The sequence below is a fragment of the Triturus cristatus genome, chromosome 2_2 (assembly GCF_964204655.1).
Source record: "Triturus cristatus chromosome 2_2, aTriCri1.1, whole genome shotgun sequence".
NCBI lineage: Eukaryota > Metazoa > Chordata > Amphibia > Caudata > Salamandridae > Triturus > Triturus cristatus.
This window is the reverse complement of record NC_140582.1, coordinates 1,042,050,696-1,042,072,151: the sequence shown is the minus strand read 5'-3', so window position 1 is coordinate 1,042,072,151 and position 21,456 is coordinate 1,042,050,696. Positions and strand designations below refer to the sequence as shown.

At 44.5% G+C, this 21,456-nt stretch overlaps 1 protein-coding gene across 2 annotated transcripts in view; it reads left to right on the top strand.

The window, feature by feature from the left end:
- The first annotated feature begins 2,137 nt into the window (after positions 1 to 2,137).
- The window catches only part of HTT (huntingtin), a 2,065,683-nt gene continuing 2,046,364 nt past the window's right edge, over positions 2,138 to 21,456 (top strand). Inside the window, exon 1 of one of the 2 annotated variants that reach the window (XM_085642500.1) lies at positions 2,138 to 2,511. In XM_085642500.1, coding sequence (XP_085498626.1) covers positions 2,390 to 2,511 — 122 coding nt within the window. In that variant the 5' untranslated portion in view covers positions 2,138 to 2,389. The remainder of the gene's footprint in view (positions 2,512 to 21,456) is intronic. The other variant, XM_085642499.1, reaches the window with a different exon arrangement.

Genomic DNA, 21,456 nt, shown 5'->3' with positions numbered 1-21,456 from the left:
CCAGAAGTACCTCACCGTGGTCATCGACAGGTACTCGAAGTGGCCAGAAGTCCACGTGGATGAGAACGCGGAGACAGACACCATCTTAGGATTCCTCACGGAAGTATTCATCAGAGAAGGCATCCCCAAAGGAATCCTAAGCGACAACGGCCCACAGTTCACGTCGACCAAATGGGAGGCCTTCATGGACAGGAATGGAATAACGGTCAGGCGCACGCCGGTCTACCACCCCGCGGGGAACGGAGCGGTGGAGAGATTCAATAGAGTAATAATGGGATCGGTACAAGCGGCAATCAGTCAGGGTACAAGCTGGGAGAAGGAACTCAAACGACTGCTATGGGCATACAGGATAACTCCCGCTTCCACAGGCTACAGCCCGTTCCGAATACTGAGAGGGAGAGAACCTTTCACTAGAGACAACGTGGCATGGAAGAAGCTCACAGTGCAGAGTCATTGGTCACCGGCAGTAGTGCGCAAGAACTTGGAAAGGGCACAGGCCGTGTTCACAGACTATTACGACTCAAGGCATAACACCAAGGAAGTAGCACTGGAAAGAGGGGAGTGGGTGAGGGTGAAATTGCCAACGCCTGGGAAGAAAGGGGACAGCAAATTCACACCCCCATTCCAAGTAGTGGAACCATACTCCACATCAGCCTTACTAAGCGACGGGAAGATATGGACCCAAGATCGTATGGCGAGGTGTGCCAGGGCCGATGAGACAGAACAGGAAAATGAACTGAACAGCACAGAAAGGGCCAGATCCACACCGGCGACAGAAGGTGAAAGGAGGAGACCAGAAGGCGGAGTAGGACGTTCCCCTCGGGGGCCAAGGAGCCCGGGAGAGGGAGGAGTCAGGACGCAAGGACAGGACGCTCAAGAGACATTGGAGGAGACGGAGCTGGGTGGCCCGGAACTCCGAGAAGCGAGTGGGGCGGCGTTCCCGAGTGGGGTTGACACCACCCCGACCGCGAGCGCAGAAGGCAGGAGAACACGCTGCGGGAGGAAAATAATGCTGCCACGAAGGTTCGAAGAGTTCAGCTTGGACCACAAGTAAGACTGTTCACATTTGAAGAGGGGACTTGGTATGTTGTGTTTATAAAGGAGGGAGATGTGGTGTAGCGGTCTAGTCTGCGGCGCGCACTACGTGCGACGTCAGCGGACTTCCGGCGGCGGCCATTTTGGAATCGGCATTAGCGCGCTGATTCAAACGCGATCGGAGCTCCGAACCGGCGCTCCTGCATATATGTAATTTCTGGTAATTAAAACCACTATACCTCAGACCCGTGCAGCGTCTTCATTGGAAGTGGAGTAACTAAGGGGAGAGCACAACATTACAACCTTTTCGAAAAACGGCCATCTTTTCTCTAATGCAAACGTTGGGCTAATATAATTATTTATCATTCTGCTTCAAAATACCTCTCTTCTGTGCTGCCAAGTGGTCGTACGCAATGTAGGTTCCCACTTGTATTTACAAATATACCGTGAGATAATAACAGATGAAACAACTTAACTCAAAATTACATTAACAAATTTGACATCATCTGTACCGGGAAGTACTTCGATATTAGTTCTCTTTCAATAAGTACCCACTAGGACGATGGGTGTTAACATTACGTCATAACAAAACATATATTATTGTTGTAGTCCTACTTTTGTCTCAGAGAACGGATGAACAGCTTTAAACAGTATACTGCAGCAGTCAATGCAGCCACAGCTAGACGGCAATACATGTTCTTCCAATTTTTCGGAATTTATGAATTTTAGTATTTAGTAAAAATTTGCGTTAACCATACCACTTACATTTAAACTAAAATGGTGTTTCTACTTACAACTATTGAATAAAAAAAGTACCCAATCATATTTTTGAGGAAAATAATTGTTTTTTGTGAATATTACATAATTCTAAACCGGACTAATGTATATTGATCCGAAATAATAAAATTGAAGTAAATGTTGATACTGTTGTCTCATTATTAAAGGTGCAATGTATCAACTCAAGATGGCTTCCCTCTGTGTACAGCAGTGACTGGCTACCTAGTTTGACAGTTCCCACGGTGATCTTCTATTCTAACGACCCACGTTCCTTGTTTCCCCCCTTCCGTACTCTGTGGTTGGCTGATCTACCACGTGCTCCCTTGCTCTGTGATTGGTCCGTGGAAACGTCAGGCAGGCGACATCCTGTTAGACCCCTTGCCTGCTGTCAGCGGCAGAGTTTCATGCAGAGTGGCTGGTACGCCAGGATGTTTCTCCGGCCACAGCTCGATTTTAATAGATAGAAGGCGCCTCCATTCATTGCCACCGGAGGCGGGGCTAACTGAGGAACAAGGCTGTGATTGGCGAGAAGCGGTGATTGGCGGCAGGCGGCGCCTGTAACTTCTAACCGCTGAAGATGGCCACTCTGGAGAAGCTGATGAAGGCCTTCGAGTCCCTTAAGTCTTTCCAGCAACAGCAAGGACCCTCTACCCCTGCCAGTGTTAGCACCGTGCCAGAAGAGCCTGCACAGTCTAAGCCGTGAGTACCAAGAGACTTCAGATACCTGAGTGGGGAGGGACACTTGACAGCTGAGTGGAAAGTGTACCTGTCACCTTAGGGAGGCATGTAGCAGCAGAAGGGGGAACAGTGAAGAGATACTCCTGAGGGAGCGAAGGAGGGAGAACTAGGCGTCACAACATGAAAGAGTGAAATGATTGGAGTAGGAGAGGTAGTCGCCTGCCACCTGAAGGGATGGCTGTACAGGAGGTAGGAGAATCAGTCACCATGGAGGAATGAGGGGATAGAGGAAGTAATGCCCTACAGAGGGAACTGAGTGGCAAGGCATCTGAGTAGAAAGTAGGAGAGGAAGGCTAGGCACTGGCATGGGTGGGATGTGATGGGTCGGAAGAGGGAGCCTCTCACAAGTAGTGAGCAGGAGAGCTGTGATACCCATTGACTTTGATTACCAGATGACGCATGTCCTCAGGGACACCAGGTTTTTACAACACTCTTTTCATGTGAAGCAGGTTATTAAAGCCAGGACTAGAAAACTGTTTCCTAGATGAGGACATAGTCACCTGGCATCCTTACTGTATGTTAAAAGGGTGGCCAATAAGGAGGTACCTGAGTCCTGACATTTAAGGATAAGAGCGGGGTGACATTATGGGACAGCAGGGGAGTGTTATGTCGGACAGGTACTTGATTGAACCCGTGATCACTGTACAGTGCGGAGCTCAGTGGAGAGTTCACACGGAACTAGCTGCGTTGCTCCTGGGAATGAGATACTTTGATTTATTTTATGCCTGATGGAACACCTCAGTGTGCGTGTGAAGTATGCCCATTCATCTAGCGCTCGCTTTAAAACGGGAGCATATATTAACTGAGCGCAGAATGACACTTAATTGAAGGTTGATCCTAAAAACGAGTAAGTACGCACACACTCAAAAACGTTTCACTCTGACAACTGATAAACTATTAAAGTTGAGTATATTCTCAGATATAGTTCTGCATCTTGAGGCAACTTAATTTTATGTCGCGTGCTGTATTGAGCCATGACCTCTCCTGGTAGGAATCTCTAGCATAGCTTGGGAGCCCCGCGAGGATGGAAGGGATGACAGTTGGATCTCATCAGATGCAAGGTATCTTTTTTGTCCTGGAGCAATCCGGGGTAAGTGGGTAATATCTGTGGTTAATAGTAATACTGTCTTTTATCGTTAGTGACCCAGGGCCTCAGATATTATTCCACCCCTAATGTATAATATGAAGTTACTCGGGTGTTCATTTGACTCGAATGTCAGCAAAGGTGAACATTGAATTGCGTGATGTAGGAGGTGCAGAACACGTCTCTGAGCTTTTTCATGCAATGTCCTTCGTAAAATGATTTCGCCGCCCTCTTAGAAACGACTAAGTGATATTTTCTTAGAATCAATGTGGAAAAGGTAAACATGCACAAACGAGTATGATTTGTGCTTTCAGAATGTTAGCTCTAACAAATGCAGACCAAAAAAGACGTTGAGTAGTGTTTTTCTAATTATCTTAACTATATTTAAAAAAAAAAAAAATATATATATATATATATATATATATATATATTTCAAGTTGGTGGCAACTTTTTTCCTATAGCCAATCTGTTGTGTGAATTAAACATATATCGTAAGGGAGGCAAAAGAAGCAGATGGAATGATTGGGAGGGTGGGAATATATAGTCTGAAAATGTTGTTTCAATGTATTTTCCCACATTAAAATATTTAGCATTTCCAGTAATCAGTTTTCCCATTTAAAAGCCGTTATTTTTTTCCCTAAGCACCTTAGCAAAATGATCTTTTTCTAAGGTACTTTTGAAGTGACTGAAAGTTTCACTCTCCGTCTTGCACATTCCTGGGCGTCTATTTTGAAGATCACTGTGGTGCAGGATTTAGAAGTCAGGCACTGACTGGCACAAATCATTGCATCCAACAAACCCAATGTCCTGTCAGAACTACCTTTGAAAATAAATAGGCCTTATACAGATGTAGTAATGTTGGGCAATTAACAAGGGAGAAATCACACAAAAACAAAAAGACTTTAGCGTACAACACCAAACACAATAAATAACTTAGTATTCTCGTACCAAGGCTGTAGGTGTTTAGTTTGTTTCTTGAAATTGGTTGATCGTTGTTAATTTTTTGGGTTGGAGGGGAAGGGGGCATCATCAGACCCAAAGGCTCCATTTGGACTATCAGATCGTTATTTTGTACTAGTAATAAGTGATTTTATGTTTTGGTACAATTGCACATTCAAGTGATGTATTTGAAATCATAAAGGCTAGACATTAATTAGAATGGATCGGTAATCAGGGTGACCAGCCTCAACCAAATTAAAGCTACCAAAAGGACTAGAGTGAATAGGAAAAACTGTGTGTTGCTCTTGGAATGTGCCTGATACGGCTTCCATTATGTTAAGGGTAATTTTTGACAGGTCGGGGACAATGCAGGTTTACTACGTTTCCAGTGCTGGAAGTCTCTGTGCAGGTCCTGGATATTTTGATGGGTCCATGCTGATATCTAGAATGCAAAATACTTGTAATTCATGGGTGTCTTGCTTTCTTTAAACAACCTCTGCAGAGGCACCATTCCGCTGCACCTTCTCCTTTGTGTATCTTGGTCTGGAGTGTGTTCCTTCCACATGTTAGGAAGTACTGTCACCTCCTCTTTAAAGGCAGGTAGCAGAAGCAGGATGTTGCCCAGAGTGATAGACATGGCGCATGCACTTGAAATAGCGTGGAGGTGGTGTACATGGTGAATTATGTGTTGCCGTTGACATGGTGAGAGCCTATACAAAATGCACAGGGTAATAAGGTGTAATTGCTAATTTAACTTAAGCCTAAGCAATATGTCATGATGTCATTAAGATGTTTTAAAGTTTCAGGTCTCAAAAAATTAGAAAAATGTTATATCACCTGCAGGTCTGGTGACTTGAATAATGTACTCGACCCAACTGTAATGCACGTAACCCATACACTTGTCTCAAATTGTGTGATCCTAGGCAAACCTTTTATTTTAACGAGCCCCCTTTTTCTTCATTATCACAAATTAGATCAACTTTAAATGTGTGAGTTCAGCAGGTCTGCTGTGCAAAAAAACGTTTGTTTGCTTTAACAGAGTAATCTTTTTCACCATGTAAAATAAAAATCTACCCCATATACAGGATACACATGACCCCTGACTTGCCTTAGTTCACTAATAGCATCGTGATCAGGACGCAATCAAAATGTTTCTCGGTTCATATTTAAAAACTCACTTTTCATAAATATATTACTCATGCATGATGTGATAGTCCACTGCCATTTAAAGACAGACATTTTCAATCGAAATGGCCACAAACATTCCCACTAACATGCAGTTTTACTGATACAACTATACAGTGTACAAACTAATGTGTGGAAATCACGTTTCAGCAAATATTTATCATTTGCACATCACCAAGTACAGTTTTATAGTTTGTTTTGGTCCTATTAAAATCTTTGTTTACATTTTAATTTCAAAATGATAAAAAAGTGCTTTCCTAACTACTTAAATATATTTTGAAATATTTGTGAAGTTAATTTACAATCTTTTTAAATGTTATGTGCCCAGCACGATTGTCAGACAGTTCATTTTGCAAAATACGCCAACTTTGCAGTAAGAGAAAGACAAGTAAACACCCATCTCTAAGATAAAATAAGAACAACGTATAATTCGACATAAACTGATGTTTGACCTCTTTCTTTGAATGAACAGCAAATGTGGCAAGATAAAAACAAAGTTACAGGCATCATTATTGCTCATTTCCTTTCTGAATGAACTGTACACCTGTTCTTTGCCAAGTCCAGCTCTGTCGCTGGAGAGGGGCCAGTAGGCACTAGTTTCACCTGGTAAAATCTGACTCGCTGTAGCAAATGAGCAAGTAGATTTAAAAAAAAAAAATGTTTTTTTAGGCTAGAGTTTCTTGGAAATGAACATATTTTTTTTTTTTACCAGGTTATCTCCTGCTTCTGGTGAAGTAGTCAGCTGCGGTCCGTGCAGGTAACAGCGGTTGGGTGGTGGGGCCGCGTGGTGTGGATTTAGATGGACGATGCCAGGAGAAAATTAAGTAATTAATTTTTCCTCAGCATCGTACCGCCAACTCCCCCTACATGCTGCCCCACCGCTATTTCTTGCACGGACCTCGGCTGGAAGTAGTTCTGGTGACTGTAACCTTGACTGGCTCTGTGTCCGTTTTTGATGACGGTTTTGCACCAAAAATATATATTGCAAACTTGTACTGGATGTGGGTGCATTGCTCTTCTTTGAATAATTACCTTGTTATTTCGGTGTCTCAGATTTTCGACACCTTCCACATATATGGCTGTGTATTTCTGTGTAGAATAAAAAGGGATTATTAAGTTTGTCCCCCCCCTCCTCCATATCACACTACAAAGCTTGATTTTCAAGTGATGGGCCAAGTGGTAGTGTAGTAACAATAGAGAATTTAAGTACAACAACCTCACAATCTTGGTATCACTCTAGTGTACCTCAGTACTTTAAAGAAGGTTATCCTTAAATGCTCCACTTACCAGTTTATTTGTGGTGACTTACTAGTGTAGCTATGCACATTTGGAATGTGAATACATGACTTGGAACAGATGATCATTATTTCTGATATTTCATGAGCGCTGACATTTTCCCATAGTTGGGTATCCCTATCTCTCCAGGCCGGAAGTGAATGAACTGTGGTACAAAGCACTTTAACAGTTCATTCACTGCAACTATAATTTAGCAAGTATTGGGCAGAGAATAGAGGTCGACACCCACATTTGACTGAGGTACTTTGTAGCTTCTGTGGTGATATTTTTGTGCTTCTACAAACATTTTGCCAATCACATATACTCATTCGCTACAGTTTATATTCACATCTTGCAAGAATGGAGGAATCAGTAGGGCTGGGGCAGTCACTATCAAGTGTCATGAAAGGACAATTTAGCTGGTACAAATGGAGTCTGTGATCACCGGAAACTTGGCACAGGAACAGTCCACCTCCCCTCTCAATAGTCCAGAAATCCCTCCAATCACTTGTTGATTAAATCTTTGCCTTTCACGGTGCATCACTCTGCTGGTTTAGATCTTATGAAAGGGTTAAGGTGATATACTTAGAATATGTGTTTTCCTTTTCTCAGGCCCAACACGGAACCCTGACACCCTGCCTTGGTTGACAGCTTCACAATCCTCCACATTCCATTCCATCCAATCCCGAATAGAACATGGAATGTAGGCAGGCGCTACATGGCAGTCTCAATAGCCGACTCCACACTCCTCTCACCCCCAATAGCAGCAAAAACAAAAGTTAATTACGCATAATATCAACCCCCAAAGCATATTATTGAAAGAATAAGAAAATAGAATACAAGATAATAGTCCACTATAAACAAATATTGTTTGCCACTATTCTCAAATAAAATCTTGTAATTTTTTAGGCTTAATGATGTTCTTGCTAAACCTGTCTTTACTTACTGGAGCATCCAGTGAGGTTGCTTGAGCACAAGAACCTACATCTACCCTTACAGCGTTCTCACCTTCAACATCTCCTCTCTCAATAAACACTGCACCGATGTACCACTCTCTCCATCCTCAGGCTCTAACCAATCAAAATGTAATTTCCAAGGCTGAATGTCTTTTCCGCCTCTGTTCAACCATAATAGACTGGAATGCCACACTTTGCCACCACTCAGTAAAGCTGCATTGCACAGAATATTGTTTTACACCTAATGGTGGTGGAGATTTGCATCCCCCCTTTGACAGAATACCAACATTTTTTACACTAAGTATATCACCTACTTGAAGTTCAACTTTACTCACACCATGTAACTTGTCGAACCTATCCTTGTAACCGGTCTGTGTATGATCTATCCTTCCTTAAACTTCTACGGGACACCAAATCACTAACTCGGCCTTATGCATCCACCCCATGCTAGCCTTTGTTAAAGGGGTCCTACATCTCATCGGCATAAATGATCTGGGACCTGTGCTTTTTCATGACATAATCCTGTATGCCCATAACATTTTCGTGATCTCCTTTTCCGAATTCCTGCTCTTCACCAATTTAATTCCTCCTTTGATCACTCTGTTAAAACATTCCTCACTACTATTACCTTCGGCATGATCATTTGAGGTAGTCTTGTTTTAATACCATTCCTGTTTACATACTGTTGAAAGATGTCTGCTAAGATATGTCCCCCATTGTCACTCACTACAGTTTTAGATAAATCTTCTCGTTGGAAAATCTCATCCATAACATTTACTATATTCATAGCATCAGCCTTGCGCACATTCTTCACTTCAGGCCAATTAGAGAAATGATTGACTGCTACTAGGGCAAACTTTACACCATTATTACTGCCCTGAATCTATCCTGTCACATACATTTCCACTCTTTTCCAAGGCATATTAGAAGATTCAATGGGATGCAAAAGCAGCCTAAAGGTGACTTGTGTCTTGTCTTGAATTCAAACATTTTACACACTCACGTGCAACTCACTCCACCTCCTTGTCCAAGCCCGGCCACCAATACAGATCCTCAAATCAATAATTTGTTTAAATTATCCCCAGATGCCCTTCATGACATATTCTCTCAACCTAACTCAATTCAATTCAAGTAAACTTTATTTGGCATAGAATGTCATAATAGTTCATTGTAAAAATCACAATAAAAAATTCATCTCTTCTTAAAATCAATAAAATATTTTAAAAGTCTTAAGAGACAATAATTTGTTAAAAAAAACATCCAGCTCTGAGCAATTTCTATGGTATTGGACAGCATAATATCTAAATAGCTAAAAGCAGTTAAGGTGAATACTGCCTCCTAATACTCATTGCGCTTCTAATAAAATCAGAAACCGCACTACGTTTTTCAGTAGTCCCACTGCTGCAGATATTGGAAACCCAACCTCTGTGACTAAAAATTCATGCGATGGAAAATTAGAAAGAGAAAATGAATATAAACAATCTTATACAATGAACAAAATAGCTTTAAATGAATAGTGCATTGAACAGAACAGTTGTCACAAGCAGTGGGGGGGAGGTGTCAGACCATATACCCTGTTGCGTAATGCAAAAGAAAAAGGTAATGTTTTCAGACGAAACCTGGTGAGGTAAAATCTAAATTGGCCGTTTTCTACAAACAAATAAAACTCAAGCTTGAACACGGGATCTAGTAGAAAATATCTCTCTAATGAAGGCATCCTTAGAGTGTCAGTTATGCGAGAGCCCTGGTGGTGGTCATAAAAACGTGATTTAATCATAAACCTCTAATTAAAAGTCCTCATCACACAAGGTTTGATAAAGGCATCACCCAGAATTGCTAGATTATCTTTACAAAGTTTGTACTACGATTATGAGATACAATATGTAACTGGAGGAAAGAAAAGAGTGGCAGGTTTTCTGATTAAATTTCCTTACCCATCAAGGAAAATTTAAGCTGTGAATGCGATGATTGTTGTGTTGCAGTCCTTTGAGTAGGAGAGCTGCAAAGCATCCGTGAGGAGGAATGGAATTCTGCATAGGAAAAGTATACAGTCTTCAGGTGTTTGTAATTAAGTACGTACACATAAATTGGCCAGAAAAGAAAAAGTTATACCAGAGTATGCATTCCTTTTGGGAGGTAAGGAATAAATTATCAGTGGATAACAGCGTGTTAATGTTAATGAGTAAAGGATGTTTTGTTCCTCCACTATGTTTACGGAGTAAGGTTGAGATTTCCTGGTTATCCTATACCAGGAATACCTGCTTATCCTTAGAAATACCTGAACTATATAATAACCCAGCGCTGATAATCTCAGCTATGAAAGCTCAGATTATAACGTACTAACACACTGGTGGCCCACACAAACTGCCAGAAGTGGTTCAAACCCCACTTGTAGCAGTGTCTCCATTTCAATAACCAGCTACCTCTCCTCAGTAGGAGTCAAAGCTCGAGAGGCAGAATCTGTTTTTCCATCTGGTTGGGATATCACATCCTCCAACCCTTTGTCACTTGCATCTGTCCTTATTATACTTTTGCATTTGGGTTAAAAGCAGTGCAACTATGGAGCTTCGCATATGTCTCTTTTGATTTTGTCAAAGCTAACTGGCATTCAGGTGACCACTCAGACTTACAACCATATTTCTGTAATTTACGTAATGAAACATTTTCCCTGTGAAATAACTCACAAACTTTGAATAAAACACTGCCAACCCAAGGAAAGCACAAAGTTCATCTTTATTTTGAGGTATTGGCACTAATCTAGTAGCTTCTACAACATCTTTTTTAGGTAAAATACATTTGGAACTTATTTCATGACCTAAATACTTAAGTTTCCTTGAAAAACTTGCACTTCTTCCGTTAACCCATTTTCGCCAAGAATTTCCAGTACTTTTAGTTTCCGATCATGGTCTTCCTTATCCTTTCCCATAGCCATGATGTCATCCTAAAAGAATGTGACTTGTTTAACTTTTTAAAATAAAATGTACATGAGCCTCTGGAACCCGGATAAAGTTTGTTAAATGCTTGCTGTCAGGGTGTAATGGTACCTGTTGATATGCTGCAGTAAGATCTATGGTTGAAAACCACTTCATCCACTTGGCCAAAGCTAATAATGTATTGATTCAAGGAAAGGGGAATCTGCCTTGTTTTGAAGGACTTGAGCAAGGACATCCAGGTGGACAAAGTCTCACCTTGCCATTGGCTTTGCATGCCACCACTAGGGAAGGCACCCAATCTGATGACTCTTCCGGTTCTATTACACCTCCTTTCTCAACTTCCTCCAACTCTGCTACCACTAGACCTTTTGACGTCGAAAGGAATGTTCCCTACTTTGTGTATGTAAGTTTGTGCTGTTTCCGCAAGAATTATTTTGTGCATACAACTATTTAATTTCCTAGAGAAAACAGGCAAAAAACTTTTGACAACAGTATCCTCCGCTTGTGGGCTCTGAATTTAGTAGCAACACAGGCTCCAGACTATTGAGATCTAAAAATATGCACGTCTCCCCTTGGTCCCATCATCCTAGTACAGATGGCCCCTTTTCAAGGACATACAATTTGCAGTCAGCACGTTTCCTTAAACTTAAATTTGAGTTTGCGGAAACCTAATCATTTTATAGGTTCACCTTTGAAACTTTGGAGTTTAATGTCTGGCTGTTGTAAACTCTTTACCCAAGGCACCTGTAAACAATTCCTCCCTTATTGATTATTGAATAAGGGAAACCGGAACCTGCAATCTACTATACGTTCACCTCTCCAGCCACGATATCACAGTATGTTTTTCGTTCCTTACTGTGCAGCCACTCCCAAAACATTTCCCTCTGTATTCAACACGTGTGCCCCTTCTGTAATATTTTCATGCACTTCACCTAAGTCCTCTAAAATATATTTTACTGCCAAACCTTTTTTGTTGCTACATAGCTTAGTGAAGTACCCTCTTACTCCACAACCTGAACACTTTTGGTCCAGCTTTTTTTTAATCATGGAAGAAGGGATCTGTGCTTCCACATCTATAACATCTTCCTTTTAACCCTTCCAGTCTAATATTGTTTTTTTATTTTTAATGTCATATTTAGTTGAGTTTGCAAATAGTATAGTGTTAGTAACAGAGGAACCAACAATGTGGCTTAGTATTTCTTTCCTAACAAAGCAAGCCAACAGTGAACCCTGCACAGGCTTGCCCTCCTTCCCCCAGGATCCCCAGTTATCCTTCCCGACTGGAGGTACTGCAATAGTATTGCATCTGTCCCATTATAGGAAAGAAGGGTCTGATTGCACCGTTACCCCTGCTTTTTCCCGGTGTCATTCTGTTTTTCTTACTGGGATCCTGCTATTCAGGACCCCAGTCTCTGTGCTTCCTCCCTAAATTGGACCTTGTTGAGTACTTGGGTACCCTCCAGATTGGTTACTGGTGCACCCTTGTAAGTCCCTAGTATATGATACTAAGGTACCCAGGGCATATGTACACCAGGGGTCCCCCATGGGCTGAAGCATGTATTATGCCACCCACGGGAGGCCCCTCAAATTGTGACTACAGGCCTGCCATTGCAGCCTATGTAAGCAGGTGCTAGCACCACTTATGATAGATAAAACGTTTCTTATATCTGAGGTCACACTACACTTAAAACCTATAAGACACCCCTAAGGTAGGCCTTTCAATCCTGAAGGCAGGGTGCTTGGTTATAAGTGTGAGGGTGCCCCTGCATGAGCAGGACCCCTACAACCTTCAGAGTCCATTTTCCAGGGTTGTAAGTGCATCAGCCATTACAATACATATAGTGGCCATGCATCATTACGCAATGGCTAACTCTAAACTGGCTGTAACAAACCCTGGCGTGTATGGTATCAAACATGGTGGAATCATACCCCAACACCGTAAACGGTGTTGGGGTATGATTCAATGCCTTGTGGGGCTCCCCGGGAAGCCCTCAGTGCTCCCGGTACCTGTCTTCCAGGCCCGGACAGCAAGCTATGGCTGCTGCTGACCAGAGATACGATTCTGCCCTCTTGCTCAAGCAGGGGAAGGTAGGACAGTAGGTTTCCTGTCACAGAGAGATGTGACCACCTCCCAGACTGGACTTATTGTATTGGGTCAGGGTGGGGCGCTTGCCAGCACCACTAGACTTCTTTGAAGGGCACCTTTGGTGCCCTCCTTGCATATTCTAGTTGGAACCAGTTCAGGGAGCCGTAGGCTCCTACTCCGGCGCAAAATTGGATAGAGGACATGTGAGTATCCTCCCCACTGTCCAGTCCCTCATATGGGAGCGACCCCATAATCATCCCAACCCTTTCTTTAGTGTACTTAAAGGGCTTACCTGTGGGTGGTTCTTTAGATTCGTCATGGGACAAGATCCCAGTCCGAAACCACTTCATCTTCAACTGTCTGGGCACTTTGGACTTCGTTGGACTAAGCTTTGGGAACCGAGACTGCAACTGGAAGACTCCTGCTGCGCCTGGTCTCGTCGACCTGCCAGTCTTCTCCGTCATCTGTGCATGTGCTCCATACAGGCTCTTCTCCAGGCATGTGGACATCCAAGACACCCAAAGGAATCTCTCTTGGAGTGAAGGAGTCACTCCCCTGCATCTGCAGGCATCTCAACAAAGTTAACCGGTCTGCTGTTCCTGAGTTCCCACAGACTCCGAAAGGTTCAGTAACACAGGTGGTGTTTCTACAACTCCCTCAAAACCTGCACAGTCTTCTCAACAAGTCTGAAGTCGGTATCCCTCGTTGGAACCGCTGGAGCAGTACCCCTGTGCACAGCGTCGACTTGCCGTTGTCAAGGCTTGTTGACTCTCTTCCCTATATTTTGAGATCTTCGGGCCCCAAAATGTCCAGCATCTCTTGCTACCAAGATCTTCGTCCTCACCGCATCATCTACACTGCGGGCCTGCATCATTAGTGAGATACGTGAGTTCCTCGTGCGACTCCTGTACCTCCGGCCTGTGGATCCTCTTGAGTGTCTTCTTTGGCTCCAGTGGGCTTCCCTGTTTGCTCAGGGTCTACTCTGACTTAATTGCACTTTGTGAGTCCCTTGGACCTTGCTGGTCCCGACACTGCACGTTTGTTGCCACTGCCAAGGTTTGTTGTTGCTCTCGCGTGGACATTAACCCCCTGGCTCTTGACATCCGACATGGGGCAGCTCGTGAACGGCTCCTGGTCTTCCATGGCTTCGCCTAGTCCGCACAGCTACAGCGCCAAGGTCACCGTCGACTCTCTTGCATCTTCCGACATCGGTGGACATTCTTCTCTTGTACCTCCTGGTCACCCCTGAGTGGCAAAGACTCTGTCCCCTCTGCATGCAGGTACCTCTCTTCATGAATCCACCTTTGGATTCCACGGACTCCTTCACCTTCTTCGCCAGCAGCATCTTTACTGAAGTCCTCCATTGTGCTCTACGCTGTTCCCAACGCCACTTTTCACCTAGCACCCGGCTTCTCTGGTGTTGGTATCCTGTTGCCCGGGATATTCACGGGTGGGGTGACTCTCCAGTCTTCCATCCTCCATGGGGTTTCTTCAGAGTCCTCTGGGAAGGGTCCTTCTTCTTGAAAACTGCAACAGCGACTTCCCTATTGACTTGTATTGAGCATGCGGTTGTGTTTCCACTCTGCACACGTCCTCCATGGGGTTCCTGGGTACCTACCTTGGGTGGTTCCTTGGGTCCCCGGCTCATCTAAGTCTTATGGGTCCAGCCTCGACTTTGGTTGTGAGTTGCATTCCACTTTATTAGTATATGGTTTGGCCTCCCCCTGGAGATCACTGTGTATTTGTGCTACTTACCTGTTCTGTTACTGAAGTATTTTGTATATTGTGGTTATATTTCCAGGTAGGAGATATTGCAAATTGTTAGTGAGTGTTTATACATTATTTGTATAACTTCATTGAGTGGTTCTTTTTCGTTTAACCTACACTATATGATTAGTACTGGTAAAACAAGCTGCTTCACACTCCTTCTGTAGTAAGCCTAAAGGCTGCTCTCCATAGCTACCACTTAGAGAGCTTTTTAAAGTTGTCGAATACCACTAAAATCACCATAAAGGTTGTCTGGATGAGTGCAAGGTGCTCCATTTAAAGAAGTGTGCACCATATGCTTAGCCAGCCTCCTACACCCATTTACTGAGGTTCTTGGCAGTGGACTGCAACTCCCCATAGTCTTATGACCTCCAACAGTCCGTTTTGTTCTTTTGAGTGGTCCATAATCCCGTCAGTCTCCGTGTTGACGGTCCGCTCTCCAGGTGGCCTTGGCTAGCCCTTCTCCCAGGTGTTCCATATTTTGCCAAATTTCTTGGGCATCCTCTGTTGCTCGGAACCTATTAATTTCTTTTGCCCAGTGTTGCACCTGTGGCTGGTCCCCGCTTCCCCATTTCCACACTATTTGGACATATGGCCTTGGCGGCCATATGTCCATACAGCAACCATCTTTCCAAGGGGGACTCTTCCATAGTCTCTTCCCCAGAGGGAATCTGGGTCTGCAGTGTATGGCGGAGCTGCAAGTATTCAAACGGCTGGCTGGGTGACATGGTATAGTCCCTTCTCATGTGTTAAAAGGGGATTATTCACAGTTTGGTCCCCATCCACAGATTTGTATTTGATGTCAGTCACTTTTTCCACCCAATTTCTCCTATTAGTCTACTCCAAGTAGTGACCACCGTGGCGGTCACTGGCATTGCCTCGATCGCCATTCTGCTGCCATATAGGGTGTTGACATAGCCCTCCTCACCCATCACTGCCCAGTCTAGTCGATATTCTGGATCGTCCAGTGGTGCACATGCCCATTCAGACTTGTGCTGTCTCATAGTATTTCCATACATTTGGGAGTGCTGTGTCCCCTTTAAATATAGAGTGTTGGAGTATAGCGAGTGCTGGTCGCAGAGGACCGTCCAGCTATTGCAGGGATCATATTAACTGTTCAGTATCTGAAAGAAGGTAGGTGGTATAGTGTATCAGCTGTTCTGTTGTATGTAGGTGAATATGGGCAGCACAATAATTTTTGCAAAGTGCTGCTCTATCCATCAGTGAGAGTAGTAGAAAATTCTAGTATTTTATGTCTGCCTCTAAGTTAGTGAGTAGGTGGCTAGGTTATCTGCGTAATTTTTTCCTGTGTGAATATCGACAGTCCTGGGTTCTTGAAGTGGTTGTCTGTGATCTTCAGGGGCATGGGCAGGGGATGCGGAGGCGTCCAGCCAACCATCGGGAAGAGTAGGGACTTGTTCCAATTTATACTTAATCCTGAGTAGTCCCCATAGATTTGAAATACCTCGCCCACCCTTACCAGGAAGAGTTCTGGCTCCGCCAGGTATAGCACGGTATTGTCCGTATAAAGCGAGATATACTCCTCCCATTTGAGTCCCACCACCATCTCCATATCTGGGCATCTACTCTAATCCATTTGCCAGCCCCACCATAGCCAACACAAATCGCATCGGTGACAGAGGGCAGCCCTGTCCTGTGCCCAGTCGTATCAGGGACTCGTCGAACAGGGCACAGTTTACTCTCACCTGGGCCATAGAATTTGTGTAGAGTAACTTTGCCCATTTCAGAAATTTGAACCTGAAGCCCATTTTTCTGAAGGGCCACTCCACTGAATCGAACTCTTTGTTTTGAACTAGGTAGGTGGGTGGGCCTCAGTAAACATGTTGTGTAGTGGCGCCACTATCTCACCTGCCATTCTCTTGAGACATTTCACGGGGAGTCAGTTTGGGCCCGTTTTTTTTTCCTGATTGTAGTTGCGTGTGGGCCAGTGCAACTCCTTCTGTGTTCAGTCTTCTTCTTGTGCGCCTACCCTGTGTCCCACCAGTTTCCTGCAAGGATATTCATGGGTGAATTCCCTTACGACTCTTGCCTGTCTTGAGTGATTTTGCAGAGTAGAAGTTTTGCAGATAGTCTGTCGTGGCCTTTCTACCTCGAGTTGGAGGACCATTTGGGGCTATTATCATAGGAATGTAATTCCTTTTTTCAGTCTCTTGCACTAATCCAGGCCAAGATAATGCATGCTTTATCTCCTGAGTTTTTGTTGTGCCACTCAAGTGCGTTTGACCTTCTCTGTTACCATTGTTCGGTATTCCTCCTGTTTCTGTGTGATTCATTCTTGATTTGCCGTAGAAGGTTGCTGGAGATAGTCTCTCTCTAATTCCAATGCTCTCTCTCAAGTGTGTCACATTGTACTCTGTTTTCTGCTCACCCCCCACCTCCCCAGATATCATCACTTCTCGTATTGTGGCCTTATAAGCCTCCCAGAGCGTTGATGCCTCTCTCACTGTGTTAGTGTTGTTTTCAAAATGTTTAGTGGCCTCCCATAACCACTTTACTTCTTTCGGCTTAGTAAGGCGCCTTGCTGCCTTTCTCCAGTCCCCATTCCCTTTTGGCTTTTGGGTTTTTAGGGGAGTGGGGAGTGATCTGAGATACCCTGTGCTATGTATTCTGCCTCCTTGAATCTATGCAGAGTTGCTTTCAATGTGAAGAAGTAGTCAGTACAGGAGTGCGTTTTGTGTGCCCCCGAGTAATTGGATTTCCCCATCAGCTGTCCATGCAGTGTCCTCCAGATGTCCCCCATTCCTATGCCTGCATGAAGGAATGTAGCTTCCCAGCCATTGGCGGGCTTGCCCGTTTGACTGTGGTGCAGTTGGGGCCTGTGTCTAATGTCAAATTAAAGTCTCCTCCCAGTATCATTATTGTGTGAGGCAGTTCTGTAATCAGGCTGCCTAGCTTATCTAGTGTATCCATTTGCGGTCCCGTCGGGATATATGTGTTTACCAGTGCAATAGTTTCCCCTTCAAACTCGCCCAATGTTACAGTGTAGTGGCCCAGGTTGTCTGCACATGTTCTAATAACATGGAAGAGTGTCGCTTTTCTAATGAGGATCGCTACCCCCCGGAGCCTGTAGTGTTGCCTCCACCACCTCGTTCTTTCCTCTGTTCAGAGCTTCACATTTGGTAACTTTTATGTGTGTTTATTGGAGGAGGACAATGTTTGCTCCAAATCTATTTATTGCCTTCATCATGAGTCCTCTTTTAATTTTGCTGCTAGGCCATTAACATTCCATGTCAGTTATTTAGGTTTATGGGTCCTCATGTACTGAATCAATTCCCCTGTTTATCTCCAAGTCCTTCTCCCATTTCGTGTATTACCCCTTCAAGTCCTGTGATTTGTGTCGTGTGTGCCAACTTGTTAACCGGTCCATCCAACCGTTGTTTACTGTGCCACGGTCTTTGAACTGACCGCCTCCCCAATTCACAGTATGTCAGTCGCCCCAACATATTCTGTTTCTGCCACATTAATGTCTGTTGTGCTCTGTATCGTGTCACTGCAATGTTGGGACACTTTGACCCACAGAAAATGGTCCCATATTCTTTGAATTTTCATGCAGAGTCCATCTAGTGCTCAGCCCACTCTCATGCATGCTCCCGGTTCATATTATTGCATTCACTGTCATAGATGTGACCCCAGGTGGTGAGTGTCCATCTTCCTGGTCTCCTGGCTATGAGCCTTCTTCATCAGTGGTCACCTGTTCTTGCACAAGGGCTTTCCACTGGTTATTGGTGTCCAAAGTGTGATCTGTGTCGCTCTCCACCACTACTTTTTCTCATTCCATTTTGGCCTTGTCTTTGGTGAGCACCACTGCCATTTGCTTTTGGGTTCTGCGGAGTCTCTTAAGCTCTAGCCAGTCCTCAGTTGAATATGACTCCCTCGCCTCAGTGAGTGGGTAGCCATGTCTTCTAACCACTCATACCTTTGCTGCTGCCTCAAAGAAATGAGAGGTGCCTTTCTCAAGTATTCTCATGTTCAACTGGAATAGTGGGGCATAGGGTAGGGCCAGCGTGTGCAAATGCTGTATAACCCTGATACATTTTTCAGATTTTCTCTGCACCAATGTGGTATAGTCAGGATAGTTAGTGCCATTGCTCCCATCCACCCTCCAGGGGCTATGTGTCCGTGTCATCTGTGGTATTGCATCACTGCCGCGGAAGTTGAGCAGTTTCGTGGTGCGTGGTGGTGCTGCTCCAGAATGTGATGGCTTGACCAGCACTCCATGCACGCGTTCCACCGTGAACCATCAAGGCGCTTTCCCTTTCAGTACTACCGATGCCAGCCAGTGCTCCCGTAAAAGCTCCATGCAGGGGCTTTTTTTTAAACTGAATTGTGATACAAATGCATAATCTGATGCGAACTGCAATTATGAAAAATCAATAAACAAATGTAAACAAAAATGGAGGGGCTTTTTGTCCTTTCTTGGAGACCGGCCAGTTGAACATTATTGCAGCGAGATTTGCCTTCTGCATCGTCTACTCTTTCCTGTAGTGTGCTCATCTCCTGTTCCAGGGCGTGTATGCGGGAGGTGTGATCAGGGAGGTCTGGATGGGCCTGTACCAACGTAAACTGAACCTCAGTCACCCTCTCTGCTGTCTTTTTATTGTCTTCTCACAGCAGCACAACATTTTGCACCACCTTCTCAATTCTGTTTATGTGCACCATTTTTGTGTCTTGTACGGCTGCAAGTATGATGGCCGTTTGTGCTCCCAAGTCCTCTGTCCTTGGTACCACTCCTGGTGGTTGTCAAGTAGGGTGTCTCTACCCCCCTGGAGTAGGTTGGTCGATTTAGTCAGCACCATTGCTACTTCATTAGAGTAGTTAAATGTCCAGTGGGCACTGTCCTCTGTACTGTGTCCTTGGGATGTTCAGAGCCGCTTCTGGCCCTGGGGCCACCTCTGATCGTTGCCTCTGGTCGGGTCGTGGCACTCTTTTGAACACTTGTCAATCCTGCTCAGTATGCCACTCCAGTGGGCCCAAACCCCTTCCAGGCCGGCTCCCCCACTGCACCCCAGGCAGGAGCACCCCCACCACCGTGGTCCTTTGGTTCTCACTGCTTCATGTCCCCCGCGGTTATCACCTGCTGTTGTCGTGCCGTGCCCCTCAGGGCATCGGTTCCCTGGTTTTGCTGTTGGCTCTCTGACCCCACGGACTCTTTAAAAAATCGATTCCCCTCTTCGTTTCCAAGTCCTTCCCCCAGGCCGAGTATTGCCCCTTCAAGTCCTGTGATTTGTGTTGTGTGTGCCAACTTGTTAACCGGTCCCCCACTCCCATCCCACCCTAGCTTACTGTGCTGCGGTCTTCAAACTTTGCTATTGGCTCTCTGACCCCACGTGCTCTCTATCTGGGGTCTCGTGCGCCCTGGGGTTCTCAGAGTACTCGCCATCAGCGGTGCTGGAGGTGGGTCCCTATACATGGCAGCTTAACTGTGCAGTCACTCTGCTGGCCCCCGCTGTCGGGTGGGGGGTTGTCTGTGGGGCAGAGGTCAAGGCGGAGTACTTGCCCAATCCCCATGCGCCGATGTGTACCTTCCTCCAATCCAAGCCCCAGTCTGACTGCTTAGCTTGTGGACTCTGCGGTGGCTGCCATCTAGCTTGCCGCGGCTCTGTGGGTGCTCACTTGACTCGTTTCTCTCAAGTCTGCGGGCGTCATGGCAGTTTTTCTGGCCACTCTGACTCCCATGGAGTTTCCCTACTTTCATGTGGTCTTGGGGGCCCTCTAGGGCCACAGGATGCTGTCCATCTCTAACCCCATAGCTCAGCTCTCATGCTGCCGTCTCCATGCATTTTAGGCCAATCCCCTCAATCTACATTTGTTACCATTTGAGCTTTTGAAAATCTTTTTGTTGTTTCTGTTAAGCTCATGTCTCTTACCCACAACCTTACCTACTATATCCTTATCAGAATCCCTGAAAAAAACGCTTTTGCACGCCTACTAAGTAATTCTGCCTTACTAAGAATGGCCACAACTTCCTTTAAGTCTGCCTCCCCATTGACCCATAATCTGTCCTGTATGTTTGCGTTGTTACAGTGCATTATAATTTGGTCCCTGATTAGCTCATCGTGTAAATGTAATAATCTACATGTTAGAGCAAATTTTGTCAATGCAGACCCATAGTCCTCCAGTTTTTAATTGGCACCTAGCTTCCTAGGATAAAAATTGTACAGAGAAATATCTGCACATACAGTAGACAAAAAGTATCTGTCCAACTCTTTCAAGGTATGGGTGAAGACATCCCCTTCGACACCTGACCTTGTTTTTTTTGTCTATACAATTGTAGATTTCCAGAACTCCTGGACCCAAACAATATAGTAAAATGTTGTTTTCAATTCAGGAGAGAAACTATCTTTTTCAAAAGTTGCTAAACTATTTACAAAATATTCTCCTCATTCCTCCCATTTCATTGTCAGGTCACTCTCCTTAACCATGAAGGGCAGTGACAATGGAAGGTAAAAGTTACTCATAGTGGATGTGAATAAGCAGTACACTGTACTGGACAAAATAAAGTATATTTTCTACTTTCAGAAAAAAAAGTTGTCTTTTTTTCTTCACATTACGTTGTACAACAGGTCGTGATAGCCAAATTGAAAGTACTGCTACCAATACTACCAACAGCTGTGTGTTTTTTATCAACTGCGTCTTGAACGTAGTGCAAAAATACATTGG